The 24,784-nt window shown below is 41.6% G+C and overlaps 2 protein-coding genes across 3 annotated transcripts in view; both read right to left on the bottom strand.

Annotated features, from left to right (window-relative positions):
- The window catches only part of NOXRED1 (NADP dependent oxidoreductase domain containing 1), a 20,635-nt gene extending 19,577 nt beyond the window's left edge, over window positions 1-1,058 (bottom strand). For both annotated transcript variants that reach the window (XM_060620403.2, XM_060620406.3), the window contains exon 1: window positions 956-1,058. In XM_060620403.2, the coding sequence (XP_060476386.2) occupies window positions 956-992 (37 nt within the window). In that variant the 5' untranslated portion in view covers window positions 993-1,058. The remainder of the gene's footprint in view (window positions 1-955) is intronic.
- On the bottom strand, window positions 189-24,336 carry VIPAS39 (VPS33B interacting protein, apical-basolateral polarity regulator, spe-39 homolog). Its single transcript, XM_060620402.3, has 20 exons — window positions 24,212-24,336; window positions 20,642-20,734; window positions 19,430-19,532; window positions 17,609-17,755; window positions 16,735-16,773; window positions 16,323-16,387; window positions 15,538-15,594; window positions 14,266-14,358; window positions 13,590-13,623; window positions 12,996-13,098; window positions 11,456-11,483; window positions 8,149-8,222; window positions 6,368-6,443; window positions 5,786-5,920; window positions 5,077-5,118; window positions 4,660-4,749; window positions 3,169-3,255; window positions 2,492-2,581; window positions 1,986-2,090; window positions 189-1,238 (listed from the first exon to the last, which is right to left on the bottom strand). The coding sequence occupies exons 2-20, from the start codon at window positions 20,732-20,734 to the stop codon at window positions 1,218-1,220; spliced, it is 1,482 nt and encodes a 493-aa protein (XP_060476385.1). The 5' UTR covers window positions 24,212-24,336; the 3' UTR covers window positions 189-1,217.
- Between the last annotated feature and the right edge of the window lie 448 nt (window positions 24,337-24,784).

Genomic DNA, 24,784 nt, shown 5'->3' on the forward strand with positions numbered 1-24,784 from the left:
TTGTCTCCAGGTACAGTGCTGTCTGTTAACCACATGGCTGTACTTTGCCATAAGCACCGTTACTCCATGACCTGACGTGTGTTGACAGACTACTGAATGCGGTCACTGAGGCAGGTTTGTAGTGGTCCCAAGAGACAAGGCAATTATTTCATTGTTCTGTACAAAACATTTGGGAGGGAAAAGAGAAGGCACCAAGGAAGAAATAGCTTTATTAGGAGTCTAGGCATGTCGGGGAAACCCAATTCAGTTATAGAGAAGAGAGGCTTCTATTGGTACAGAGCAGGAGGCTAGCACTCCAGAATACCCTCTTGAAAACCAAGCATGAAACTAAAACCTCCATCTTAATTAATATCCTAACCGTCTGAAATGCTGCTGAGTTTAGCCCTGGTGGACCTTCTGAAAGCGCCTAGTGAAATAATGAGATTTGTGCATAAAGGAAGAGCTCTCTAGCACTGCTGAATCTGAGCTCCATATAAAGTTATGGGTCTGGGGTGGGAGAAGTAGAGGAAAAGATAACAGGGATGTCCTTATCTCCTACACAAGGCCATCTTGGTGTGCAGGTGAAAGAGGAACCACAAGTCTCGAACAGAGGCTAGAACTGGGGCAGCAGAAGGACACTGGCTGAAGAAACACGACGTCTGGGCACTCTCTGTCATTATGTGGAGGACTCTGTGCAGTCTGGTGTGAGGGCACCTCCAACAGCTCCTGGCTATACTGGCACCCCTTCCTGAGGTCCCTTGAGAGAGAGCCATTTCGGTTCTATTCCGACTCCATTCAGAGCAGAACTCCCAATGTCCAGCACCAAGTCCAGGGTCATAATTAGCTGAGAGGGATGGAGTGGCCATCCTATGATCCCTGACCTCTTAGTCTAGGAGACTTCTTTTCTAGAGCAGTCATTTTCCCAGACCAAGAGAGATCTTGCCCAATATGGGCCCAATCTAGAAATTATTCCCACCTTCACTTGAGCACCAGGTGGAGAGAATCTTTCTCATGAGTCAGAGCTTTAGATCTTGGCCCTTAGATGATGATTCTTGGACAGAAGATCAGTCTGAAGCTGTCTGTGCCCAGACGCTGGTTTCTGTCCTAAGAGTAGCAGGCATTGCCTGTTGATGATGGGTCCAAAGCGATGTGATACTGTAATTCTCCCAACAAAGAGCACTCTCTACTATAGGCAGGAAAGGAAGAAATGAGGCAGGTTTCAGGGTAGCTAATGCCACTTAATTCTTCCAACGAATTTGCTGTGGAAAAGAACAAACAATGATCAGTTTCCACTGACCCCTACAGACAGGCAGGGGAATACAATAAAACAAGGCTCACAGCTAGGTAAAGTAAGAATAAGGAGAATGGAGGGGGAAGTTGAAAAATGTTTTTCTAGTATGTAGGGGAGTTTGCTTATTCAGAGAGGAATTAAATACCCATTCTGTATCTTACAAGCCTGATTTAGGGCATTTATTCTGGCTCTGCCCTCCTCAGGACCAAGATTCACTAGCTTTAGATGACTCCATGGTAGGTTCCCAAATATCTAACAGGGAGCTAAGCTCTATGTGAACAAAAAGCTCAGTAATTTCATGCTATGAGAGATGAATCAGTTGTGTTGCCCAAATAGCTAAAAGTTGTTTTAGCCACTTACTTCCAACCAGTAGATCATACCTGGCCCCAGAAAACTACCATCTGGATATTCTGCGTCTGCAGCAGTCATTCCCATGGTCCCTGGACGTATACCTCCTACCTGATGTGTTTAACGATTATCAAGGTACTATGTGAAATCTCAGCCCAAGGTCCCCAGATTACCCCTGGATCATCCCACATCTCAGGAGTAATTTCTGCCTTTCGAAGCAGCGCTTCAGACCCTTAGGCTCACAGACTCTTATATCTATGATGCTCAGCTAACTGTGACCCCATCTTGGCCTTGGGAATATATACTTGATGCTACTTTGGGGATCATCTCCTGAGACTGCTTGCAGGGGTAAACTGTTGCTGCTTACCGAGCTATTCAGAATGGCATCAATCTTCTCCTCCTCTGCAGATCCTTTATCCACTTTACTCCTGTATGCTAGCAACTGCTGACGATCCTTCAGGTCCCGGCAAGTCTGTACCAACACACAGCAATAAAACTTCCAATGAGCCTTCTCTACAAGGGTCTTTTTCTTCCTGCCACTCCCAACACTGGGGCAAGGTTCAAGGAGAGACTGAGAGGCTACAGTGGGAGGACAGTGGGGTCAGGCACCTACAGAATTTCTTACTGAAGAGCTCATGTGGCTGGATTCAGTTCTATGAATTCTCTGAATGCAACAAATTTATAAAAAAAGAGAGGTCAAAGGGCTGGGAAAATAATACAGGAGAACAGGTCTCCAAACTAACTCTTGCCAGATCATCTTGTCTGTTAAAGCCAAAATTGAAAGAAGTACCATAGGATCTAGACAGAGAAGATCATAATCCCCCACTCTCCACTGAGGGTCTAACTCAGGCTTCTCCTTTCTTAGGGACTCACATCAATGACGACATCATGGCACTTGAATTTGGTGGCTAAGTTCAACTTTGTGTCCGCATCTTCCACCAGATTAACATACTCTTGTAATATCTATAGGAAGAGGTACTTCTGATTAATGACTCCCAGACTCATAAAACAAAGAGCTCTAAAAGCTACACAAAAAAAATCCTGAGGAAGGCATGAGTTCCATATCGGATGTCTACAATTCCCACCATCAACCATAAGACTAGTTCTGCAATGGGGAGTGAGGTGGACTCTATGCGGTACTTCCATGCTGGCCCAGGAGAGACAGGAAGAGCACACTCTGCCTTACCCTATAATTAGACATCCATGCCAGCAACAGGTGTGTTCTAGATCTGATCCGGTGCTGTGCTCAGTGCTACTTGATGTCCTTTGTCACTGAGCTCTCCTTTTGTATCATTTGAGTAATATGTCAGTGCTCCACATGGGCTAAACACAGTAAATGCTCCTCAGAGAGGGGTAGTCTGGGATTCCTTCTAAAGGGCAGAGGAGAACTTCCCTACCTGACCTTTTCTATATCAAGATCCACTGCAGCTACTATATTGTCTTTAAGATAAGACCAGAGCAGATCAAGTCTCCCATCACTGACCAGTAAGAGGCTAAAAGTTAGGTCTCCTAGAGGATCCTGTACCCAACTCTCTTTAGGAGGCCATTACCTGGACAGGGGCACTATTCTTGTGCAAAATTTCTACAACCCGATGGAAGCCAATGGGCGCTCTCTTCTTGGTGTAGCCCAGCCAGTTCTGAAAAGGGAAGATGAGGCAGCAGTAGCTAGACAAGAAAGACTCAACACACTTTGTAACCATTCATTTTATGGTCAGACTAGAATAACACGGTAGGGAGTGTGGATGGATGGGAGGTGGGAGATAGAGAAGAGAAACGAGTTTTTCAGAAAAGTCAAGGAATTTAACAGGATGGAAAAAGAGTCAGAGACAAGAAATAAGTTCTTAGATCTACAGGAAGAGAAAAGTCTATGAAATATGGCTAAATGAAACAAGCAACTTAATTAAGAATACTTGTAGTATGAACTTATCTGGATAGAAAAAAACTCTATCTTCCACATTTTTATATTCATATAAATATATTTGTAAATTTGTGAGAAGTCTGGGAAATTACCATCAAACTTTTAAGTGTCTGCCTTGAGGAAGGGACTGAAATAGGAGCAGGTAGACAATTGATAAGGAACAATGGATAAGGAACTTCATGTTATTTGACTGTCTATGCTCTCATAGTGTGTGTGTGTGTGTGTGTGTGTGTGTGTGTGTGTGTGTGTGTGTATGCATATATACAGCGGAGAGGCTGGCTGGCTCAGTTGGTGGAGCATGCGACTCTTGATCTCAGGGGCTGTGAGTCTGAGCCCCAGCCTGGGTGTGACGATTACTTAAAAATAAAATCTTAAAAACAAAAAAACAAGTAAGAACCACCTAACAAAGGGAAGAAACAGAAAATTCTCAAACCTATAGTAGAAAAAAGGATATTTAAAATATAAACAAATAGAGACAACCAAAGTAATGTAAGATCCTTGATTGGATCCTGACAGCAAACACAAAAACATAAAGTTTTAAAGAGCCAATTTGAATATAGACTATACATATGATATTATAATATTAATGTTAAGGGCCTGGGTGGCTCAGTCAGTTAAGCATACAACTCTTGGTTTCAGCTCAGGTCATGATCTCACAGTTCATGTGATCAAGCCCCCTGTCAGAGCCTGCTTGGAATTCTCTCTCTCCCTCTCTTTCTATGACCCTCCCCCACTTGCGTTTTGCCTCCCCCTCTCTCAAAATAAATAAATTTTAAAAATATATTAACATTAAATACCCTGAAATTGATAATATTGTGGTTATAAATGAAATAAATGCTTAAGTATTCAAGGGAAAAGTGTCACGATGTCTGCAATTCACTTTTAAATGGTTCAGCAAAAAAAGAGAAAGTAGATATGGCAAAATGTTAATAAACTAGTGAAATAAGTAAAGACTATTTGTGTTTATCATACTATTCTTTCAATTTTTCCTTCAGTTTGACAAATAAAAGGTTGGAGGAAAAATGTAAACCAGTAACTAGAACTTGAGATTCCCATGAGGCACGAGGTCACAAGACGGTAACTCCGAGGCCCCAGAAGCACCACACAATTCCAGGGCACCCACCTTTGTGGTAAAGAGGGCATCTACATCATGCCAGGCCCGAAGCTTGGCACGAGCGGCCAGGGCCGTCAGCACATACTGTTTATCTGGGATCTAAAAAACAGAGACCAGAGGAATTAAGGGTAAGTAGAAATGCATCAGGGAGAATTCTAGAAAAGACAGGCAAAAATATCCCCTGGGGTTGATTCTGCCCCTTAAAATGCACAAATCTCTCAAGTCATCAAGAACTTTCTCACTCCCAAGCCCCAGCACCACCGTAAGCCATTCGGTTGCAGTCTTTCTTCGCTTCCCACAAACTCAGTCCTTTCCACTTTTAACTGTGAATATTAAGGGACTTCTTGTGCAGGGTTACAAAGCAATATCCACTCCACGTAGTTACCCTGATACTACCTAACCCAACAGTGACCAGTTTATATCTACCTTAAATGTCTTCTTCAGGTTGACTGGACTGCTGAACGTCCCCTAGGATGAAAGTAGAGAAGGAATTTTAGTGTTATTGACTTTCTCAAATACCACCTAATCTAACATTTTCTTTTTACTACATTTCACTCTGTAGCCATTTAAACACAGAAAATAATTTAAGAGAAAAACTCCACCAGGTCTAATAGGATACCACAACTTGGCTGAATGAAACTGGATTAATACATATATTTCCCAATTTTAATGTTAATCTTGTGACCATTATGATCATTCCCACCTACTACCATTAAACTCAAATCTCTTCAAAAAACACAATTTTTTAGAGTACTCACAAATACTTAACACCCTGCTCTTCTCTGTACCATGCAAATCCATTTGAAATTATGGACCTTTGAACAGGGACTGCTGTGGGACCAGCACTGGTGAGACAGAATGTGCTATGCTAGCATGCCAGCTCACCGGAAGCCACACGAGCCCTTACAAACCTCTTTTTCCCACTTAGCCCACCCCTTCTGAGCACAGAAAGTCAAATAACAATGAAGTTCCTTATCCATTGTTCCTCATCTTTTCTGAGGGCCAGGAAAGCTTCCAGGTGGACTTCCAAAAACTATATACACCCATTGTTAAGAGCACAAGGAAATAACTGGCTTCGAAGTATATTCCTCTTGTGCAGTGCGAGTGTATGGGGTCTTTCACATTTTGCCTATACCTCAGCCTCCGTGTAATGGTAGAAGCAGGAGTAGAAAAGCGTGGTCACTAATGGCATGTTGAGGATAGAAGCTTTGCGGGGGTGCTTCCGGAAGATCTCAGTCTGTCCTGCTGATTCTAGATGCCGATCATTTGCCTGTGGTGGAGTGAAACAAGTGAAAAAAAACAACAATGTCCACAGAGTAGAGGTAAGAAAAAAACATTAAATACTACAGCAGTTGTGTTTCCTATCCTAGGAAAGAGGCAAAGATGAGAAAAAGAAACTGCCCAGGATATCCCAAGGGAGTTTAACAACCATAAAATGATGACAGAGCCTTGTTGAATGGAGGAAGACTGGAGAAGTAAGGATGAAATGGGAGTTCTAGGAGGAAGAGAAAATACTTCCAGGTTAACAGCAAGTGAGAAGGAAAAGGATGCCTGAGAACAATGGAGGGAAAAGGGCGATCATGTAAAGAGGAAATGAAAGGCTCTCACAGAGTATAACAGGAAATGACATATATGACAGAGCACAGAAGTCTCCTAGATGCTGAATGACACTGAGCACTGGCATTGAAGCAGAAAACGTAGACACAAGGAGTCTAACCTCAATAATGATCTGACGTTCCAGGAGGGTGTAATGGTCTTGAATATGTGCAGAATCTTCTGCTGAAAATGGCAAACTGGTAGAGAGCCAGAAGGTTAGCGCCTCTTTTTCTACTAAAACAAGAAACAAACCCAACTAAACCAAAACTCCACTGTAAGCACAAGAGGCTCACAGCGCTTCACAAATCTGATCCCAATGCACCTTTAGACCATCCCTGAAAGGCAGAGAGAGAAAGCAGAAAACCGAATAGACCTTTGACTAGGATTCTGTATTTAAGGTTTTGCCACTTCAGGAGGGATCCTGATCAGCACCTGGCTGGCTCAGCTGGTAGAGCGTGAGACTCTTATTAATCTCAGGGTTATGAGTTCAAGCTCCATGTTGGGTGGAGAGATTACTTGAAGAAAAATAAAATCTTTAAAAAAAAAAAAAAAAAAAAGGAAGGAAGGATCCTCTAAGTCTACAAGATGTATGTAGTCATCAGTGGTTGTGCTGAGGAATTAGAATCCTCTCACTGTGGGAGCTGGTGACAAATGAGATACTGAGTGAGTGAGCTTAGCCAACTGCCTATCACCCACAACCCAGTGAAGTGCTGTGGTTTCTTACTGCAGAGAAATAAGGTACAATTAAATTACAAGGCATGGTGGTACATTTATAGATTGATAAAGATCTCACAGATCTACACAAACTTGATCAAGGGTCCCTACCTTTCATCTTACATGTGAAAATGTTAAGAGACAAACAGCGTCTTGCCTAAAAGTCATACATGGTAAGTCAAGGGGTAAGGCCAGGAATAGAAGCCAGATTTTAAGCTTCCAGTTCACAGATCTCTCCTTTAGAAAGTGCTGTCTTAGTCCCATACTCCACTCACTCCTGGAAGAATTCTGAAACTCAATTACACTATCCCAGAGAAGCATGAGCCACAGCCAATTTTTGCCAAGAGATAAAGAGAGACAGCAATAGGTTTCAGTTCCTTCACTATTCCAACTTTTCTCTTGGTTCACCAGAGGCCACTATGACATAGCTCAGTATTTGATAATGTTCAAATTAAGGATTGCACAGACAAAGACAAATTTCTAAATGTGAAACCAGGCACTCACGTCCCATTAGGGACTAAAGCAACCATGAATACTGAACCTGAAGTAAGGCCTACCGGGAAGACTCTATACCTGTCTTGAAAGATAGAGGGAAGCAAGTTTCAGCCCAAGATAACAAAGCATTTTATGATAATGAAGGTTATTCAACAATAAAATAAGCTACTTCCAAGAGCAGTGAGTGCGTATCACTGGAAGAATAATATATGGGCTGGTTTTTACAGGGACTTACATCCTAGATAAACACGTAGGCTGAATCAGTGGTTCTTGTGCTTTGGGGTCTCAAGGACCAGTAACACTGAAAATAATATGGAAGGTAAAGTGTTGCCGACTTTTTATTTTAATATATGAGGTCATAAAAAAATTCCAATGCATTTTGTCACCAAAAAAAGGAAGGAGAGGAAGGAAAAAAAAAATTCCAGAATAAAAGGCAGTCTTCAAATAAAATAAATTTAGCGGTAGAAAAAACCCTCTTTTTATTGTCTTTATTTTTCTCAATTTACTACCCATCAGTGAAAACTCTACTGGGGAATTAATTTTGGAATCACTTCACTGAATGAGACCATCTTTAATGATGCTTATATGACCCACTATTAGGCTTTCCCTTCAACTACCTATCCACTCCCTTAGTCTCTTCGCTTCTCTATTTAAGAAGATTTATGCTTAAAAACATTTCTCCCCCATACTTACCCAATGCAGGTCTTAAGAAATTCTTTTCGTTTCTCGGGGTCCTGAATGTTCAAGTGCTCTCGATAATGAGACAGCTACAATTAAAAAAAAAAAAAAAAAGGCAGGCTTTGAGTTATTTTGTCTCCTTAGAAGGCTGAGTTAGCTATGTAACTAGACCTTCCATCCTTAAAAACTAAATTCTTCATTATCAGAGATTCCTCTGGGCGTGGATGGGTGTGCGGGTGTGGAGAGGATAAACAGTGATTCAAATTGCTCTTCAGGGGCTGGCTCAGTAAGTAGTGCATGTGACTTTGTTTTTTTTAACGTTCATTTATTTTTGAGAGAGAGAGAGAGAGTGAGTGTATGAGTGGGGGAAGAACAGAGAGAGAGGGAGACACAGAATCCCAAGCAGGCTCCAGGCTCTGAGCTGTCAGCACAGAACCCAATGTGTGGCCTGAACCCACAAACCATGAGACCGTGACCTGAGCTGAAGTCGGACACTTAACTGACTGAGCCACCCAGGCACCCCAGTGTATGCGACTCTTGATCTCAGGGTTATACAGATTACTTCAAAAAAAATCTTCAAAACCACTCTTTGGTTTATTTATAACTGCAATATCTAATACAGTAACCACTACCCATATCTGGTTTACATTTACATTTAAATGATTTACGTTAAATTAAACAATTCAGATCCTTAGTTACAGTAGTCATTTTTTTAAGTGTACAAAAGCTACATGTGGACTAGTGGCTACCATATCCAGTAGCACAGATACAGAATGCTGCCATCATCGTAGGAAGCTCTATTTGGACAGCGCTGGCCTACAATGAAGCACTGAGTAGCTGAGCACCCAGCTTTACTCCAAAGTTTGGCTTTAGCCTATATAACTAAAACCAGCTTTTGCTTCAGCCTTAGCCTTTCAAAAGGCCAAAGAGCTAAATGCTTACTTCAACATTATTTTTGGCATCCTTGACCTTATACACAATCAATGGTAGCATGATCCTGTAAATACCTAATAATTGACAACATCAGTAACACAAGTAAGGCAAGTCATCTGATTCACTGTTGACACGTGAAGACTCACATTCAAATACCGTAAGTCATACATATAACTCTGAAAGACAATCTTCTTATGTGCTTCCTATTTTGGAATTCTGAAAAAGGAACTGAAGATTAAATCCCTATTTGGGACGCCTGGGTGGCTCAGTCAGTTAAGTGTCCAACTTCAGCTCAGGTCATGATCTCACATTTCCTGAGTTTAAGCCCAGCGTCAGGCTCTGGGGCTCTCTGCTGTCAGCACAGAGCCCACTTTGGATCCTCTGTCTCCCTCTGTCTCTGTCCCTCCCCCACTTGCACGTGAGCACATTTGTGCTCTCTCTAAAATAAACATTAAAAATTAAAAATAATTAAAAAGTTAGTCCCTATTTATTATTACAAGAGCTAATTGATGCAATAATTTATGATGGTTATAAAAGTTGAGATTTTATGCACAATTAAAAACTTTCCAAAAATAAAAAAATAAATAGATTAGGGGCACCTGTCTGGCTCAGTGCGCATGCAACTCTTGATCTTGGGATTGTGAGTTCAAGCCCTACGTTGGGTGTAGAGATTACTTAAAAATACAATCTTTCATAAATAAATAAACAGATTGACAGTTAATATGAATATTAAGAGAATGAACTGGCTTTAAGAAGGACAGTATATCCTTTTAGGAACAAGTATATAAAAATGTAAATGATAACACAGAATAATAGAAATTATATCATAATCTAATCTTCATAAAATGTTTGGTATACAATCATTCCTAGTATTAAAGAAAGCAATCTTTGAGAGCTATGGTTTATTTTTATTGTTCAATTCCATTTGGCCTTAAGTCTTTCAGGGAAGTCCTACTTAGGTAACCTTCCCACTCTGTGAGGAGAAACTGAAAGGAGACTATCATCAGCTTTGTCAATTCTCAAATTCGTAAGGTTGTTAAACTCCAAATTTATATAAAACAGCATGCATGTAAATCTGAATCTTCAATTCAAATATAATAGAGAATAGGAAGAAAATAAAGTTTTAGAAGAAAATGCATTACCCAAACACACCTATTTTCACTAATCAAACTTCAAAACAACAAACTTCATAAGAATGCTGTATGAAGAAAATTCCCTACAGCTTCCAATCTATGGAGATTAGGGGCGCTTCAGTGACGCAGTCGGTTAAACATATGACTTCGGCTCACCTCATGATTTCATGGCTCATGAGTTCGAGCCCCGTGTTGGGCTCTGTGCTGACACTCAGAGCCTGGAGCCTGCTTCAGATTCTGTGTCTCCCTCTCTCTGCCCCTCCCCTGCTCACACTCTCTCTCTCTCTCTCAAAAAAAAAAAAAAAATGAACATAAAAAAAAAAACAACACAACAAATCTATGGAGATTAAAAATGTAAACAAAAAGCTTTTCAAAATGATTGCTACAGACTGCCAATCACTTTCAGTAGATTAAGATAAAGGATTTTTGTGATTGTTCCATGCCTTGAATATTAAGTAAAAGTTCCTTTTACAAAATGTGACTGAAAAAACATTTTCCTCAATTTTATTCTGCTGTGTGAAGAAGGTTAGCAAGATTATTAAGCGTGCCAGCTGAATGTGAGCACTGATAACACCACAAACGTGTGGTGTAGTGACCGAAGGGACAATCCTGCCATGGATATGCTAAGGAATTCTTACCCCTGCGCTACAATGGCAAACTTTTAAAAGTATATCTCTACACTTTTAATAAAATAATGAAATTTTTGGTACAATTTCAGATTTATTCTGGTATTCCAGGAGTTTATTCTGTAATGGTGAAAATCTGCCAAAAATCAGTTTGCACACTTGGCCATTCAGCCCTCAGCCAAAATGTGTATTGGGTGCAGCCCGGCTTGACCTATCTTCCTTCTTGACCTATATCTGCTTTCTAATCCCTCTTAACTCTCCAACATCTTCTAGCATTAGAAGCCAAAACCCAAAAGCTCCTACAAACCAGGAAGTGAAAACAACTAAGAACTAAAAAACAAATTACAAATTGACCAGGCCAGTTTTTATTCATTTATTCAAAAAAGTGTTTATTGACACGCCCAATCAAAAGAGCATATAAAAAGAAACAGTACATCATTTGGATTTAGTTTTCAGGCTTCCCAGTGCCTTTCTCTTCCGGATGCAATCAATACCAAAGGAAGGAAACTGTTAACTAGTCTGGGATCTCGGAGGCTGGGTTTTGGCTTAGATTTCTGGGATCTTGGAGGCTGGGTTTTGGCTTTGATTTCTGTTAAACAGGTCCCCAACTGAAACAAAGGCCACACTTACCGCAAGCTCTTCTGTTCTATCTAGGAACCTGGGAAGAAGCAGAAGGGAGCAGGGCATTTTTATCTATTGATGTGTGGCAGTATAACCTCACAAAATAGGATGGCTGCTCTAGGAGAAACACAATTCAAACTCATAAATTTGCCTCCATAAATGAAATAAGCCCTCCTCTTAAAATTTCTATGAACAACCTCTTCAAAACACATGGTGGATCAGGTATGAATGTTCCCCTGATCGCTCTAGCTGAGAAAAAAGCAAGGACAAGAAGGCATTGCAGGACAGTAATAACTTTGTAATGTTAACAGGTCTGATAGGCTCAGAGCCTCCACAAAACCTTAGCCCACAGTAATCTTACAGGGTTTTTTGGAAAGATTAAAGCCCTCTTCTCTGTCAGAACAATCCTGGAAACAGATTTTCTATATTATTCTGTTGTTTTCACGTAGTGTAGAATGGGTTTTGTCTATCCCAAAGGTGGTAAGACCTTGGAGAACAAGGACATTGTCTTCTAATTCTTTCTTATTCTGAATGGACCACTGTAACTAACATCACTGCTTTGGCCTAGAGGTGATGCCTAATAAAGCCTTGTTGATCAGGAGGGAGGGAGGGAAGGAGGGAGGGAAGGAGGGAGAGAACAGCCTGCCTCAATGAACATGTCTTCTGCAAATTCCTCGCTAACATCTGTAATCTTGGCCCTGACCAGGTGATCTGCTTTTCCCACCATAGTCTTGGGGCAGCTCACCACTGTGCTGGAGTCACTAGATAATTGGAGTTACCATAGGCCACATTATCAGCCTAAACAAAGGTTCTAACCGCTTTCCTGACATTGAAGAAAAGACATAATATACATTTTAATCTAAGGGCAGGAAAGTCTCTACTGATTAGAATGAGATAGGGAAGGAAGGAAAACATGGTAGAAGATATTCTCCTGCCCCTGACCACCAGCACATATGCCTACCTCTTGCCTCTCTACCTATTAGAATCCTACCTAGTCTCAATTCCTAAACACCTCCATGTGGCTTTCCTTGGGTATCCTGACTAAAGATTGTTATTTTCTTCTTTTGCTCTTCCACCGTACTTCCCACTGGCATCATTGGGGACCAAGCAATAAAAGATACCTTTATTCTGAGTCTTTTATAACAAAATGCTTAAAAATATTAATACAGACTATGTATTAAGCTAAGTGCTTTTCCCACACTAACTCTTTTAATCTTCATAATGACCTGCCGGGTACAAATCATCATTTCCATTGTACAGGTTTGGAACTAATGCTTGGAAAGGTTGGGCAACTTGTTCAAGGTCACTCTATGAACTAAGTGGTGTTGCCAGTATTCAATGTAGGTATGTTTGACTCCAGGGCCGCCTCCTTAACCACCTGCTATACTGTCACTTTATCACAGGCTGAGGTGCATTATTAGTTATCCCATCACCGTTTCAGTATCTTATCTAATAACAAAAAAAGGACAATATCTTTTCTCTTTGTATTCTCCAGCGTGCTTTGAATAAGGACTCAGTAAACTTCATAGACAAGATGATCAGTTCTTACCTGAAGAGGTCTAAAAGCAACTTTTGATCCCCTATTTCTTTAAGGAAGTGAATGAGATGTCTCAGAGCAACCTGTCGCACCTCCAGCTCTCGGAAGAGGATCTCTGGCAGGCAGGAAATAGTTAGGTGGGGAAGATTAAAGCCTATTACTCAGGTGTGAAATTGGTCTCCCTCCTCATACATTCCAAACATCTCAGACCCAATCACAAGCAAGGAACAGCTTTTTATGGTACCCATTCCTCTGGCTCAATCCACCATCAATGCACTCCATGGTCCAGGGCAACTCTTAGCCATTCAGTCAGCCTTCACCAACTCAACCAGCAGGCACCTAGCATGGACTCTGAAGTCCTCAAATCAACACAGCCATCTGTCTGTCTAGCAAATAGGGACACTTCGAAGTGAATAGACTTATCACCCTACAGGATGAAAAACTGCCCTCAAGAGATGAGATGGATACTCTGAAGTCTTAGGCCATCCCAGCTGTCTCAGAAACAGACCTGATCATGGTGAATTCTGATAAAAGCCACAATGACATTCTCCCTTCAAATGTAGCCGGTATCTTGTTGACTGAAGATTTCTCTCAACCCATGCTCACCTTTGCTCAGTGTCCTCTTCAGGAATATCAGAACCTAGAGGAAAGGAGAACAAAGAATAAATTACTCTGTGTAACCTTTCAAACGCAAAGCCCTGCCCTGAGCTCCTGATGTCTAGAAATGATGTCAGCGACACATTAGGCATCTTGGCAGATGTCTAAGAGAAGTCCACCTGCCCATTCCCACGCTGGCAAGAGACACCCCCTCTGAGAGACTGCTCTCATACCTCTTCTCTCTCAGATTACTTTTTAGAAGCCAACCTGCTGCTTCCTGATTATAATCAAGAGTTCCACATACAATGCATGTCCGGCCAGCCGAGCCTCAGAGCATGTATTACTGAGAATCCTACACTTTAAGAGGAATCGAGGGGGTGCTTGGGTGGCTCAGTTAAGCATCTGACTCTTGGTTTTAGTTCATGGTTTGTGAGTTCAAGTGCCGCATCAAGCTCTGTGCCCACAGCACAAAGCCTGCTCAGGATTGTGTCTCTCCCCCTCTCTGCCCCTTCCATGCTCTTGCTCTCCCTTTCTCTCTCTTAAAATAAACAAACAAATAAATAAGAGAAATCTAGGATCTTTACTAGACATTTAACCTAAAATGTTAAAGTCCTATTCTGATTGGACTTTGAGAAACTACTGAAAACAACAATTAAACAAACGACAAACAAAACCCACAACTTACTGCAGTAATGACATTTCCATCATGCATGCTTACTGCTTCCTCTAGGAGTTGTAGCTTGTCCTGTAAGGAGCGGAATCTTTCTAGTGAGCAGGCCTGGCAAAATAAGAACAGAATTAGCGTGCAAGAAAGTCCTGATGTCCTGATGAAGTCCTGCCAAAGTCAATGGGTAGAGAGATCACCTGTTCTCTTTTTAAGGAGGTATAATTTACATACAATAAAGTCTACCCTATTCAACTATAAAATTCAGTGAGTTTGACAAGTTCATATACTACCATAATCAAGATACAGAACAACTCCATCACCCCAAAAAGTTCCTTGTCAGCTTTGATGCCAACTCCCCCCCGACCCAATCTCTAGCCCCTCACAACCACTCATCTGTTTTTAATCACCAAAGTTTTCCCTTTTCTAGGATTTCAGAAACAGAATCATACAATATGTACTCTTTCACATTTGGCTTCTTTTACTCAATTTCACTTTTTTTTGTTTGTTTGTTTTGTTTTTAGTAGGCTCCACACCCACATGACTTGAACTCATGACCCTGAGATCTAGAGACACATGATCTACTGACTGAGCCAGCCAGGTGCCCTTCAAGATCACATTTCTGAGATGAATCAATACATTGTGGTGAGTACCACTAATTTATTCCTACTTACTGGTAAACAGTTTGCCATTGTATGGACATATCACCATTTATCCATTTATCTCCTGAAGGATATTTGGGTTATTTCTACTTTGGGGGCTATTATAAATGAAGCTGTTACAAAAATTTGTGTACAAGTCTTTGAACATAAGTTTTCATTCCTCTTGGATTGTAAATGTCTAGCAATGAAGTTAAGTGTATGTTTAACTTCATAAGAAGGTGCCAGACTATTTTCCAGAGTAGTTTTAACATTTTCCCTTCTTGCTCTCAGTGTACCAGAGTTCTGGCTCCTCCACAGCGTCCCAATGCTTGGTATGATCAATACTTGTAAGTTTAGCCATTCTAGTGGCTATACAGTGGTATCTCACAGTTTTAATTCACATCTTCTTGATAACTGTTAATGTGAAAGAACTTTTCAAGTGCTCTTTGGCTATTCACGTATCTTTTTTTGATGTAACTGGTTACATCTTGCACCAAGTTTTTTACTGAGTTGTTTATCTTCTTATTGAAGATAATTATTGTTCTTTATATATTCTTGATAAAAAATCCTTTATAACATATGTATTTTGAAAACGTTTTCTCCCAGCCATGGTGCTCTCTTCCCACAAGAATTCTCTCTCCAGTGGCCTTACCTTGCCCTTCCGAAGGCGTCGCACTGTGTCACTGGGGCTCCAGTCATTGCTATAATCCTAGAATATTAGCAACACACGAATCTCAAGAAGTTAAGGGATCAGCATTATCAGTGTGCCAGCTCCTCACTTAAAACTCTTATCTTTATTCCCTAATGGGGAAATATTTTGTGGGAGGGAATGAATGAAAAAAAAATGAAGAACAAGAATGGTCTTGTTCTGAGTGTCTGAAGAAATTACAACAGGGACAATACAGGCAAGAAGAGATGGATCAAAAAGGGAAAGAACCAACTGGCAAAACCATAACCCTATGCCTACTGGTTCAGGATTTCACCCCCTAGATACAATTAGTCACATTTTGGGATTCTAACTGATGGTTATGCAGACAGAAGGAAAAGAAGGAGACATGTTTCTCTTCTGGATCTTATGATATACTGTCTTCCTTATGAATCAATTTACTTTGTTATGTGCTTCTTGGGAATATGAGCTCCACAAAGCTTCCAGACCACAGCGATGATCAAAAGTTTCAAAATACAGCCTTCAAAAGGCAGTGTAATGGGTAAGGGAAGTGCGCTAGAACGGAATCAGTAAATAAACGGAGTCCCAGTTCCACCACTTAATAGCTGTGAGACCCAAGGCAAGCCCTGATATTTAGAAATCCAGTTTTCTTCTCTACATAAAAGTTAAGGTATTAGCTGGTCAAAGAGTTAGGAAGATCAAGCAAGATAATGTATGTCAAAGCACTCTGCACTGTGTGAAGTGTCACACCAGTGCAAGATATAACTCACCCTGTACTCCCCCTTAGGTCTGCCCAGCTCTGGAGCATAGCTTTTGGCAGGTGTGTCCGACAGAGCTGGAAAAAATAGGCAGCTGATTCAGAAGGACACCATCTTCATGTCACTCCTCTCCTCTACTGCTTCCTTCTCACATGCATTTTTTTGACTCGTGAGGTCCCAAGGCATCTTTATGGCCCAAAATAGATCTCGGCTCCTCCCCAGAAACAGCGCCCCTAGAAGTCACCCCTTGCCCCTATAGCCAGAATGATCTTGACCTCCTTACTCAAAATCAGAAAATTTCTCTAATGGTGTTAGACTCAGAAAACATTTCATCTAATTACCACCTATCTCCATGACCCTGCAGAGTGTACCCCATATCAGTAACATCTCCCATAGTACTCCAGAGCAGAGGGTCAATGCTTACCATCTGAAAGGGACTGGAAACTTCCAGGTCTAGTTCTCCCTGGAAGTAAAGAACATGTAAAGGGAGAGGTCAATAGTTCCAGTCAGAGGCATTTCACTTGGTTAAGGATGCAGTATGTATAGAACCTTTCTTATGCAATGTGGGAACTCAAGGCTTAAAACAAACCTCCATTCAACTTCAGAAATTTGAGGTGCCATGAAAAACAAAGTCAGGGAAAAAAAATTTTTTTTACTTGTGGTAAAATATACATGACATAAACATTTTTTACCATTCTCAAATGTACAGTTTGGTGGCACTGAGTACATTCACACTGTACAACCATCACCACTATCCATCTCTAGGACTTTCTCATCATCCCAAACTAAGACTCTGTACCCATTAAACAATAACTCCCCATTTCTCCTAACCTCCAGTCCCGGTCACCACTATTTTACTATCTTTATGAATCTAAATATTGTAGGTATCTTATAGAAATGGAATCATACAATATTTGTCCTTGTATGTCTGGCTTACTTTTTTAAGGAACTGCCATACTGTCTTCCGCAGTGGCTATGCCATTTTATATCCCCACCAGTAGTAAACAAGGGTTCCCTACAGCAATGCACAGGGGTAGGCAGGAATCCTGACCTAGGTAAATTTCTTCAGCACCTGCCACAGAACTAATGTCAGTTTTGTTCATCATGTTCCTGTCAAATCCCTCTGAACGTCTCTCTTCTCTGACTTCTAATCCCTAACTGCCAGTTCCAAAGATAATTCTTTATCCTTCAATAATCTTTTTCTTCCAGAGTAAATGAAAATTATAAACTGGGTGCTTCTTTTTTTTTTTTGGAAAGAGAAAAGGAGGGCCCCCCTACCCCTTTAACAATCTCTTTACCTCTAAAAAAGCTGCTCAGGGAGTAGGTAGAAGTAGGTTTGGGTAATTGTGCATAGGAGGAGAAGCTGTTTCGGCTCTTGAGCTGTTCACGCCCCTCCTGGTTTGACCCACTGTTACCAGCAGTCTCTTTGATGGACCATGAGATACCTGTGAGATAGAACTAAATCAGGGATTCTCATACAAAATAATCCTTGATATACAGCATTCTGATAAATACTAAAAGTTTTTCACCAGAGGCCCTGGTCTGTTATTGACATGGACTTAAAAAATTGAAGTAGAGAGAAAAAATAAATTCAAATCGACTCATCAACAGAAAAACGAGCAAAGGAAATTAACAAATGGATCACAGAAAAGGAAATTCAAGTGGCTATAAAACATACGAAAAGATGCTCAACCTTACTTCTAATAAAAGAATTACACAAAGTAAAAGTGCACTGAGATACCATTGGCCCCTGTAAAACTGGCAAAGATCTAGAGTTCAATAATACCCTGTGTTGGCAAAGCTGTGGGGAAACAGGAACACTCAAACATCGCTGATGGGGGCACACTGGTACAGTCCCTGTGGAGAACAATTTGGCAATATCTAACCCATACAGATGCAAATACCCTCTGCCAGTGATGCCACTCAAGAATTGATCTTTCATATACTCATATATGGGCCAAAAACAAGGTTATTGATAGCAGTATAAACAAAAGATTGGAAACAATCTAAAGTTCATCAAAAGTAGACTGTTTAAACAAATTATGGTAAACCCATACAACATAATCGATGCTGTTGTTTTAAAAGAGAGAATGAGAGTGGGGCGCCTGGGTGGCTCAGTCGGTTAAGTGTCCGACTTCAGCTCAGGTCATGATCTCACAGCTCATGAGTTCGAGCTCCACATCGGGCTCTGTACTGACAGCTCAGAACCTGGTGCCTGTTTCAGATTCGTCTCCCTCTCTCTCTGCCCCTCCCCTGCTTGTGCTCTGCTTCTCTCTCTCTGAAAAATAAAATAAAATAATTTTAAAAAATAGAGAATGAGAAACTTCTTTACGTACTGATATGGAAAGATCTCCAAGCTATATTGTCAATTGAAAAGAGCAGGGTATAAAGCATGCTACCACTGGTGTAAAAGAGGGGATAAGAATATATATATTCCTATATGCATTTCCAAATGTAAAAAGAATCTTTAGTTGAACACACAGGAAACAAACCACAGCAGTGTTTTGGGATAGCAGGGACTGAGAACAGTAAATGCACGATAGTGTGAGAGGGAAACTTTTCATTCATTGCCTAAAATACTATATTTTTAAAGTGGGATGATATTCCTACATTAAAAAAATTTTAACATTCTCAAAAATCAGATGGACTCTGCAAAACCATTAAGTGGTATTATAAAACAGCTAGACGATGAGACTTGGTGGCTAAGGAAGTCAGTCCTGCCAGCCAGTTAGGGGCAATTAAGCCAATAGTCCCAAATATGACTGCAAATTGGAAGCACTTACAGTACCTATCACAAATTAAGATCCTCACCCCCGAGACCTACTGAATCTAAGTCTCTGGAGTGAAGCCTAGGAATTTAATTTTAACAAGCACCCCAAGTGAGTCTGAAATACCCAGCCAAGCATTAACCCTAAGACAGCAGACTAGACAGCCACATGGGAACTACTGTTATTTCCTTAAGTATCTTCTGAGGTTAAATTTCCAAATGTATGCTCATCTGAAAATAGTCTACCCTCATTCCCCTTCCTGACAAAACACTGGGAGGACAAGCAAATGGAGCCCTCATTAGTGACAAGAACCCTGAATATCAATCCCCTCCTATAGCCTCTTCTACTTACTTCCCACTGGCTCCCCACTCCAGCTGACTCTCTCCAGGTCATCATCATCATCATCATCCACGAAGTCTCGAAGACTATTTACTGCTCTCTTGGATTCCTTTAACTGCAGAGGGACATAAGGCAGGGCACTCAGGTAAGCAGTATTTCCCACCTATCTCTTTGACAATCAAGGTGGCTGAGCAATTGGGACTTAAAGATGGCAAACACTTTCACCCTTTGCAATCTAGCCTGCCAGATATTTGCCAAGAAAACAAATTGTTCTTTAGCCAACACTGCAGTCCAGTGGCAAGAGTTAGAAGGAATCAAAGCTGCTTTTAGGTTCTAATAATAGGGGCACCTGGGCGGCTCAGTCAGTTCTGACTCTTGATTTCAGCTCAGGTCATGATCTCACAGTTCATGGGATCCAGCCCCATATCAGGCTTTGCACTGACAATGTGGAGTTTGTTTGGGATTCTCTCTCTCCTTCTTTCTGCCTTGCCCTAGAGTGCATGCGTATGCTCTCTCAACCTCTCTCTCTCAAAATAAATAAATAAACTTAAAAAGCAAACAAACAAACAAACAAACAACTCTTGAGGCGCCTGGGTGGCTCAGTTGGTTGAGCATCCAACTTCAGTCAGGTCACGATCCCACAGTTCATGGGTTCGAGCCCTGCATTGGGCTCGCTGCTATCAATGTGAAGCCTGCTTCAGATCTATCTGCCTCTTTGCCCCCGCTCCCCTCAAAAATAAGTAAAACATTAAAAAAAAAAAAAACAAAAAAACCTCTTAAAAAAAAAAAGTGCTAATCATATTCCTGGCAATGACTTACTGTGTAAACCTGAGTGAGTTTGTCCATCTCTCCAAAAATAAATGTTTCCCCATTTGTAAAATAGATGCAATACAGACAACTTCCAATCCAATTCATTGTTCAAAAATAACAATTACATCATATGATAAAAGACTTGGGGTTCTGAGGGAAAAAAAAAAAACTGAAAGGAATAAGTTACCTTAAGAACAAAAGTAAGAAGGGTGGAGAGTTGATTTTTACAATCTTTCTGGCTCTGTTTTGAAACCTCTTTTCTATGAAGATTTTTCTAAAGGTCTGACCCCAAACACTTCTGAGCCTAATGGACACACAGTCAAAAGCTAGCTTAACAAGGACACAAGGGGAAGGAATTTTAGAGTGGCACTGTGGAGGAGGTGTGACCTGCAGCAATTGCTCAAGAAAACCCACCTGTGACAGTTCATCATCTTCATCATCAAAGGTGAAAGCCTTGAACTTGGAGCTGTTCCAATACTCCTCCTCATCACCTTTTGTCCGATTCATCTGGAGTAAGAGTAAGACAGATACATGTCGTTTCCTGGATCACTTCCCACAGAGCTCCAAAAACTTTAATTTCCTTCACTACAAACTCTCCCTCCTACCCCACACCCCAGTGATTTGGGGACATTTCAAAGAATTAGAGCAAATATTGAATCTGCCACATAAAATCAGATCCTTGGGTCTCCAGCTGATCAAATCATACTTTTGATCCTCTAATTACCCACGAGTACTCATTCATTCCTAGACTACCTACTTTGTTCAAGGCACTCTCTCAGGAGCTGTGAGGGATATGTAAAAAATGCAAGATAGGGGCGCCTGGGTGGCTCAGTAGGTTAAACGGCCAACTTCAGCTCAGGTCATGATCTCATGGTTCGTGAGTTCAAGCCCCACGTCAGGCTCTGTGCTGACAGCTCAGAGCCTGGAGCCTGCTTCGGATTCTGTGTCTCCCTCTCTCTCTGCCCCCCTCCCACTCGCACTCTGTCTCTGTCTCTGTCTCTCTCAAAAATAAACATTAAAAAAAAAAAAGTACAAGACACAGCCCCTCTTCTGAAGCACCCTACAAGAAAGCTGGGGTATTCAGCATAGATATGTATAAAGGTAACAGCACAAGACAGGCAAGTGTTATAAAAATGCATCCCAAATTTTGCTGAATACACAAGATCAAAGTATCAACAAAACCCGGGTGCCTGGGTGGCTCAGTTAGTTAACCATCCAACTTCAGCTCAGGTCATGATCTCACAGTTCATGAATTCAAGCCCTACATCGGGCTCTGCACTGACAGTGAGGAGCCTGCTTGGATTCTCTGTCTCCCTCTCTCTCTGCTCTTCCCCTGCTCACACTCTCCCCCCTCTCTCAAAAATCAATATTTAAAAAATTAAATTGAAGAAAAAGCACCAACAAAACATAAAAATTGCATTCACGTATTCAGCATTTATCTAATACTGAGTGCCATCTTTGAGGCACTATTCTAGGCCCTGGGAATACCACAGTGAATAAAACTGGCTCTTGTTTTCATACATGCTTGCTAAATGTCAGAAGAAAGAAAGCAAAGATTAAATGAAGTAGAATTATCCTGCCTGTATCTTCAAATTATGATTAATTTACGAATAAGTATTGGCCAAATTCTGGGAACTGAGGGCATGGCCAAGAAAAGAAAAAATATATATATAAAGAATCAGTCAAAATACCACAAGTCCCTCCCATCACTATTCTAAAATTAGATTTCACTCTGAAAAAAATTATCAATGCCAACTGGACAGAGTGAAAACTGATTTAAACTAAGAAACAGTGGGGTGCCTGGGTGGCTCAGTCGGTTAAGGGTCCGACTCTTGATTTCAGCCTGGGTCAGGATCTCACAGTTTCTGGGATTGAATCCCATGTCGGGCTCAGCACTAACAGCAAGGAGCCAGATTAGGATTCTCTCTCTCCTCTCTGCCCTTCCAGACTGCTCACACATGCTCTCTCAAAATAAATAAATATTAAAAAACAAAAAACACTAGGATGGAGTAACCAAAACTCCCAGAGCAACAAAAAGAACTCCAAAGGCTACACAGGGTTAAATTCTAAAGAATTCATTTGCTTTTCCTTTTCTCTCAATGGTACCTTTCACAACAGAAGCTTGACATACACTCATCACGGCAGCCCTATTGAAGCTTCTGATGGCCCTTAACATACTCTACAGATATTCCTTAACTTACAATGAGGTTAACATCCTGATAAACCAAGCGTAAGAAAATATCGTGAGTGGAAAACACTGAACATCATGGCTTAGCCTAGCCTACCTTCAATGTGCTTAGAACACTTATATTAGCCTGCAGTTGGGCAAGATCATTTAACGCAAGCAAGGCCTATTTTATAATAAAGTGTTGAATATCTCATGTAATTTGACTACTGTACTGAAAGTGAAAAAACAGAATGGCTGTGTGGGTGCAGAATAGTTTAAATGTACCAGTTGTTCACTCTTGTGATGTGGCTGACTGGGTGCCGTAGCTCATTGCCACTGCCAAGCATCACAACAGTGCAGTGTATATTGCCAGCCCAGGAAAAGATCCATATTCAGAACTCACACTATGGCTTCTCCTGGATGTGCATCACTTTTGCACCATCATAAAGCTGAAAAATCGTAAGTCAAACCACTATAAGCCATAGTTTCCTCATCTGTAAAATGGGCATAACAATAGACCCCTTACCTTATAAAACTGTTGTGAAGCTTAAACTAGATCATACATGTGGAGCACCTAGCGTCTGATACAAAAGTAATGCTCAGTATTAATTTTTATTAGTAAAGCATCATGGTAGCTTAGAAAAAGCTAGACAGAAAATACTTTCAAGCAATCCTAAAGATTAAAAAAATTTGACACAAAAATGCTGAGTGGCTATCACCAACACTGAAGATGTACATAGAGCATGTAAATGTCCCTGGCACAGATTGCCAACTTAATAGAGCACTCTCATCCTCACAACAGCTCTGTAAGGTAGGTCTGGCAGATTCCATCTCTATTTCACTGATGAGGAAGATGAGGCACAAAAGAATGAGGTACCAAAACCACTTTGCTAATTGCTCCTATAATCCAGGTTTTCTAGCTCCTGGATCACTTCCACTCTGACATGCATGGTCCTTCTGTTTTACTCTAGGGAAAACCAGGGCAGTAGATAAATATCTGGAAATATCTACAGATAAGCATAGAATGTGTCTAACACACCCGATAATCCACCAGAGAATTTCTGGAATCGTTTTTAACCATGCAACCGCAGGGGATACTTGCCACCAACTCGTACTTCTAGCCAAATCAGAACGTAAATTTACTTGCCAAGTAAAGAGATAATGATAAAGATTTAATGGCTCTACAAGTTGCAGCAACCAGGTACAATTTTAAGAGTGACTGGAAAAAGTGCTTCGACATGATTTCAAATACAGCAGAGGCTTGTCCCTATCGTCACCTGTCACCTGTTTACTGAGAGCCCACAAGACAGGGAAGCAAATCCGAGGTACAGGACAAAGGAAGGACAACAGGCATCAGGAAAAAAAAAAAAAAATCCACAACCAACACGCTCCCAGCCTCAGGACGCTTCAGAAACCAGCTACCGAGAAGTTACACTCAGATTCAATTATGTTCTGAGCCAGGCTTCCACATGTGAGGCTATTAACGGAGACCGGGGAATGTGGGTTAACCTAGGAAGACTCTACAGGCAAAAAGTCCAGGAAGCCATGGACCTACTGCAGTCGCCAGAGTCCGGCGGATCGCTGGCAGAGTAAATGCTCTTTCAAAATCAAACGTCGAGGTTCACTCACAGCTCCAACCTCGAGTGTACTCGAGCTCGCAGCGTACTCGGTCGCTCCGACTGGAAGAGTCGGGCCTGGTGGGGGGGGGGGGGGGGGGACGGTCTAGGGACACCTGAGAGAGTAAGAGGAAAGGATATGTCTGCGGCGTGGCCGGACTCAACCAGATACGCGGCCCAAGCGGATTGGGACACCCTCACCTCTTCCACACCGAGCCCACCCTTTCAGGGCAGCGTCAGACTCTTCCGCCGCTGGACCACCCTTTCTAGTCAGGCTAAGCTGCATAAAAATGGGCGGAAGCGAACAGTCGCTGGGTGGGGCGGAAGGGGGGAACGTGAGTCAAGCAAGAGGCCGCAGAGCATGCTGGAAGTTGTAGTTTTCCCGCCTTTACCTTTAAGCGCTGTCCGGAGGTGCCACAGGGCTTCTTGACTACAACTCCCAGAACTTCTGGCGCTCCGTGCCTAAGTAGTTTCCTTTACTTTTAGCGCGACCTTCCGCGGTTATCCAGCGGGTTACTAAACAAGACTACAATTCCCATGAGGCTCAGCAAGGCCAATGCAGAGACTAGGGAAACAATGAGACGTGTTCTTTGTGGCCTTAAGGGTGATAAATGGTCGCGTGAGCGGTTGCTTTTCCGGCCCATTTAGGGATAGCCCAAAGGAGCTTGAAGGAACTCTAGAACACACATAAACTGAAGTCCGAGGAGGTGGAACGGAAGTACCCGGTGGAAGCGAGGAGGAGCCGGAAGTTCAGGCGGGGAGGGGCGGGGGGTG

The sequence above is a fragment of the Panthera onca genome, chromosome B3, assembly GCF_046562875.1.
Source record: "Panthera onca isolate mPanOnc1 chromosome B3, mPanOnc1 haplotype 2, whole genome shotgun sequence".
NCBI lineage: Eukaryota > Metazoa > Chordata > Mammalia > Carnivora > Felidae > Panthera > Panthera onca.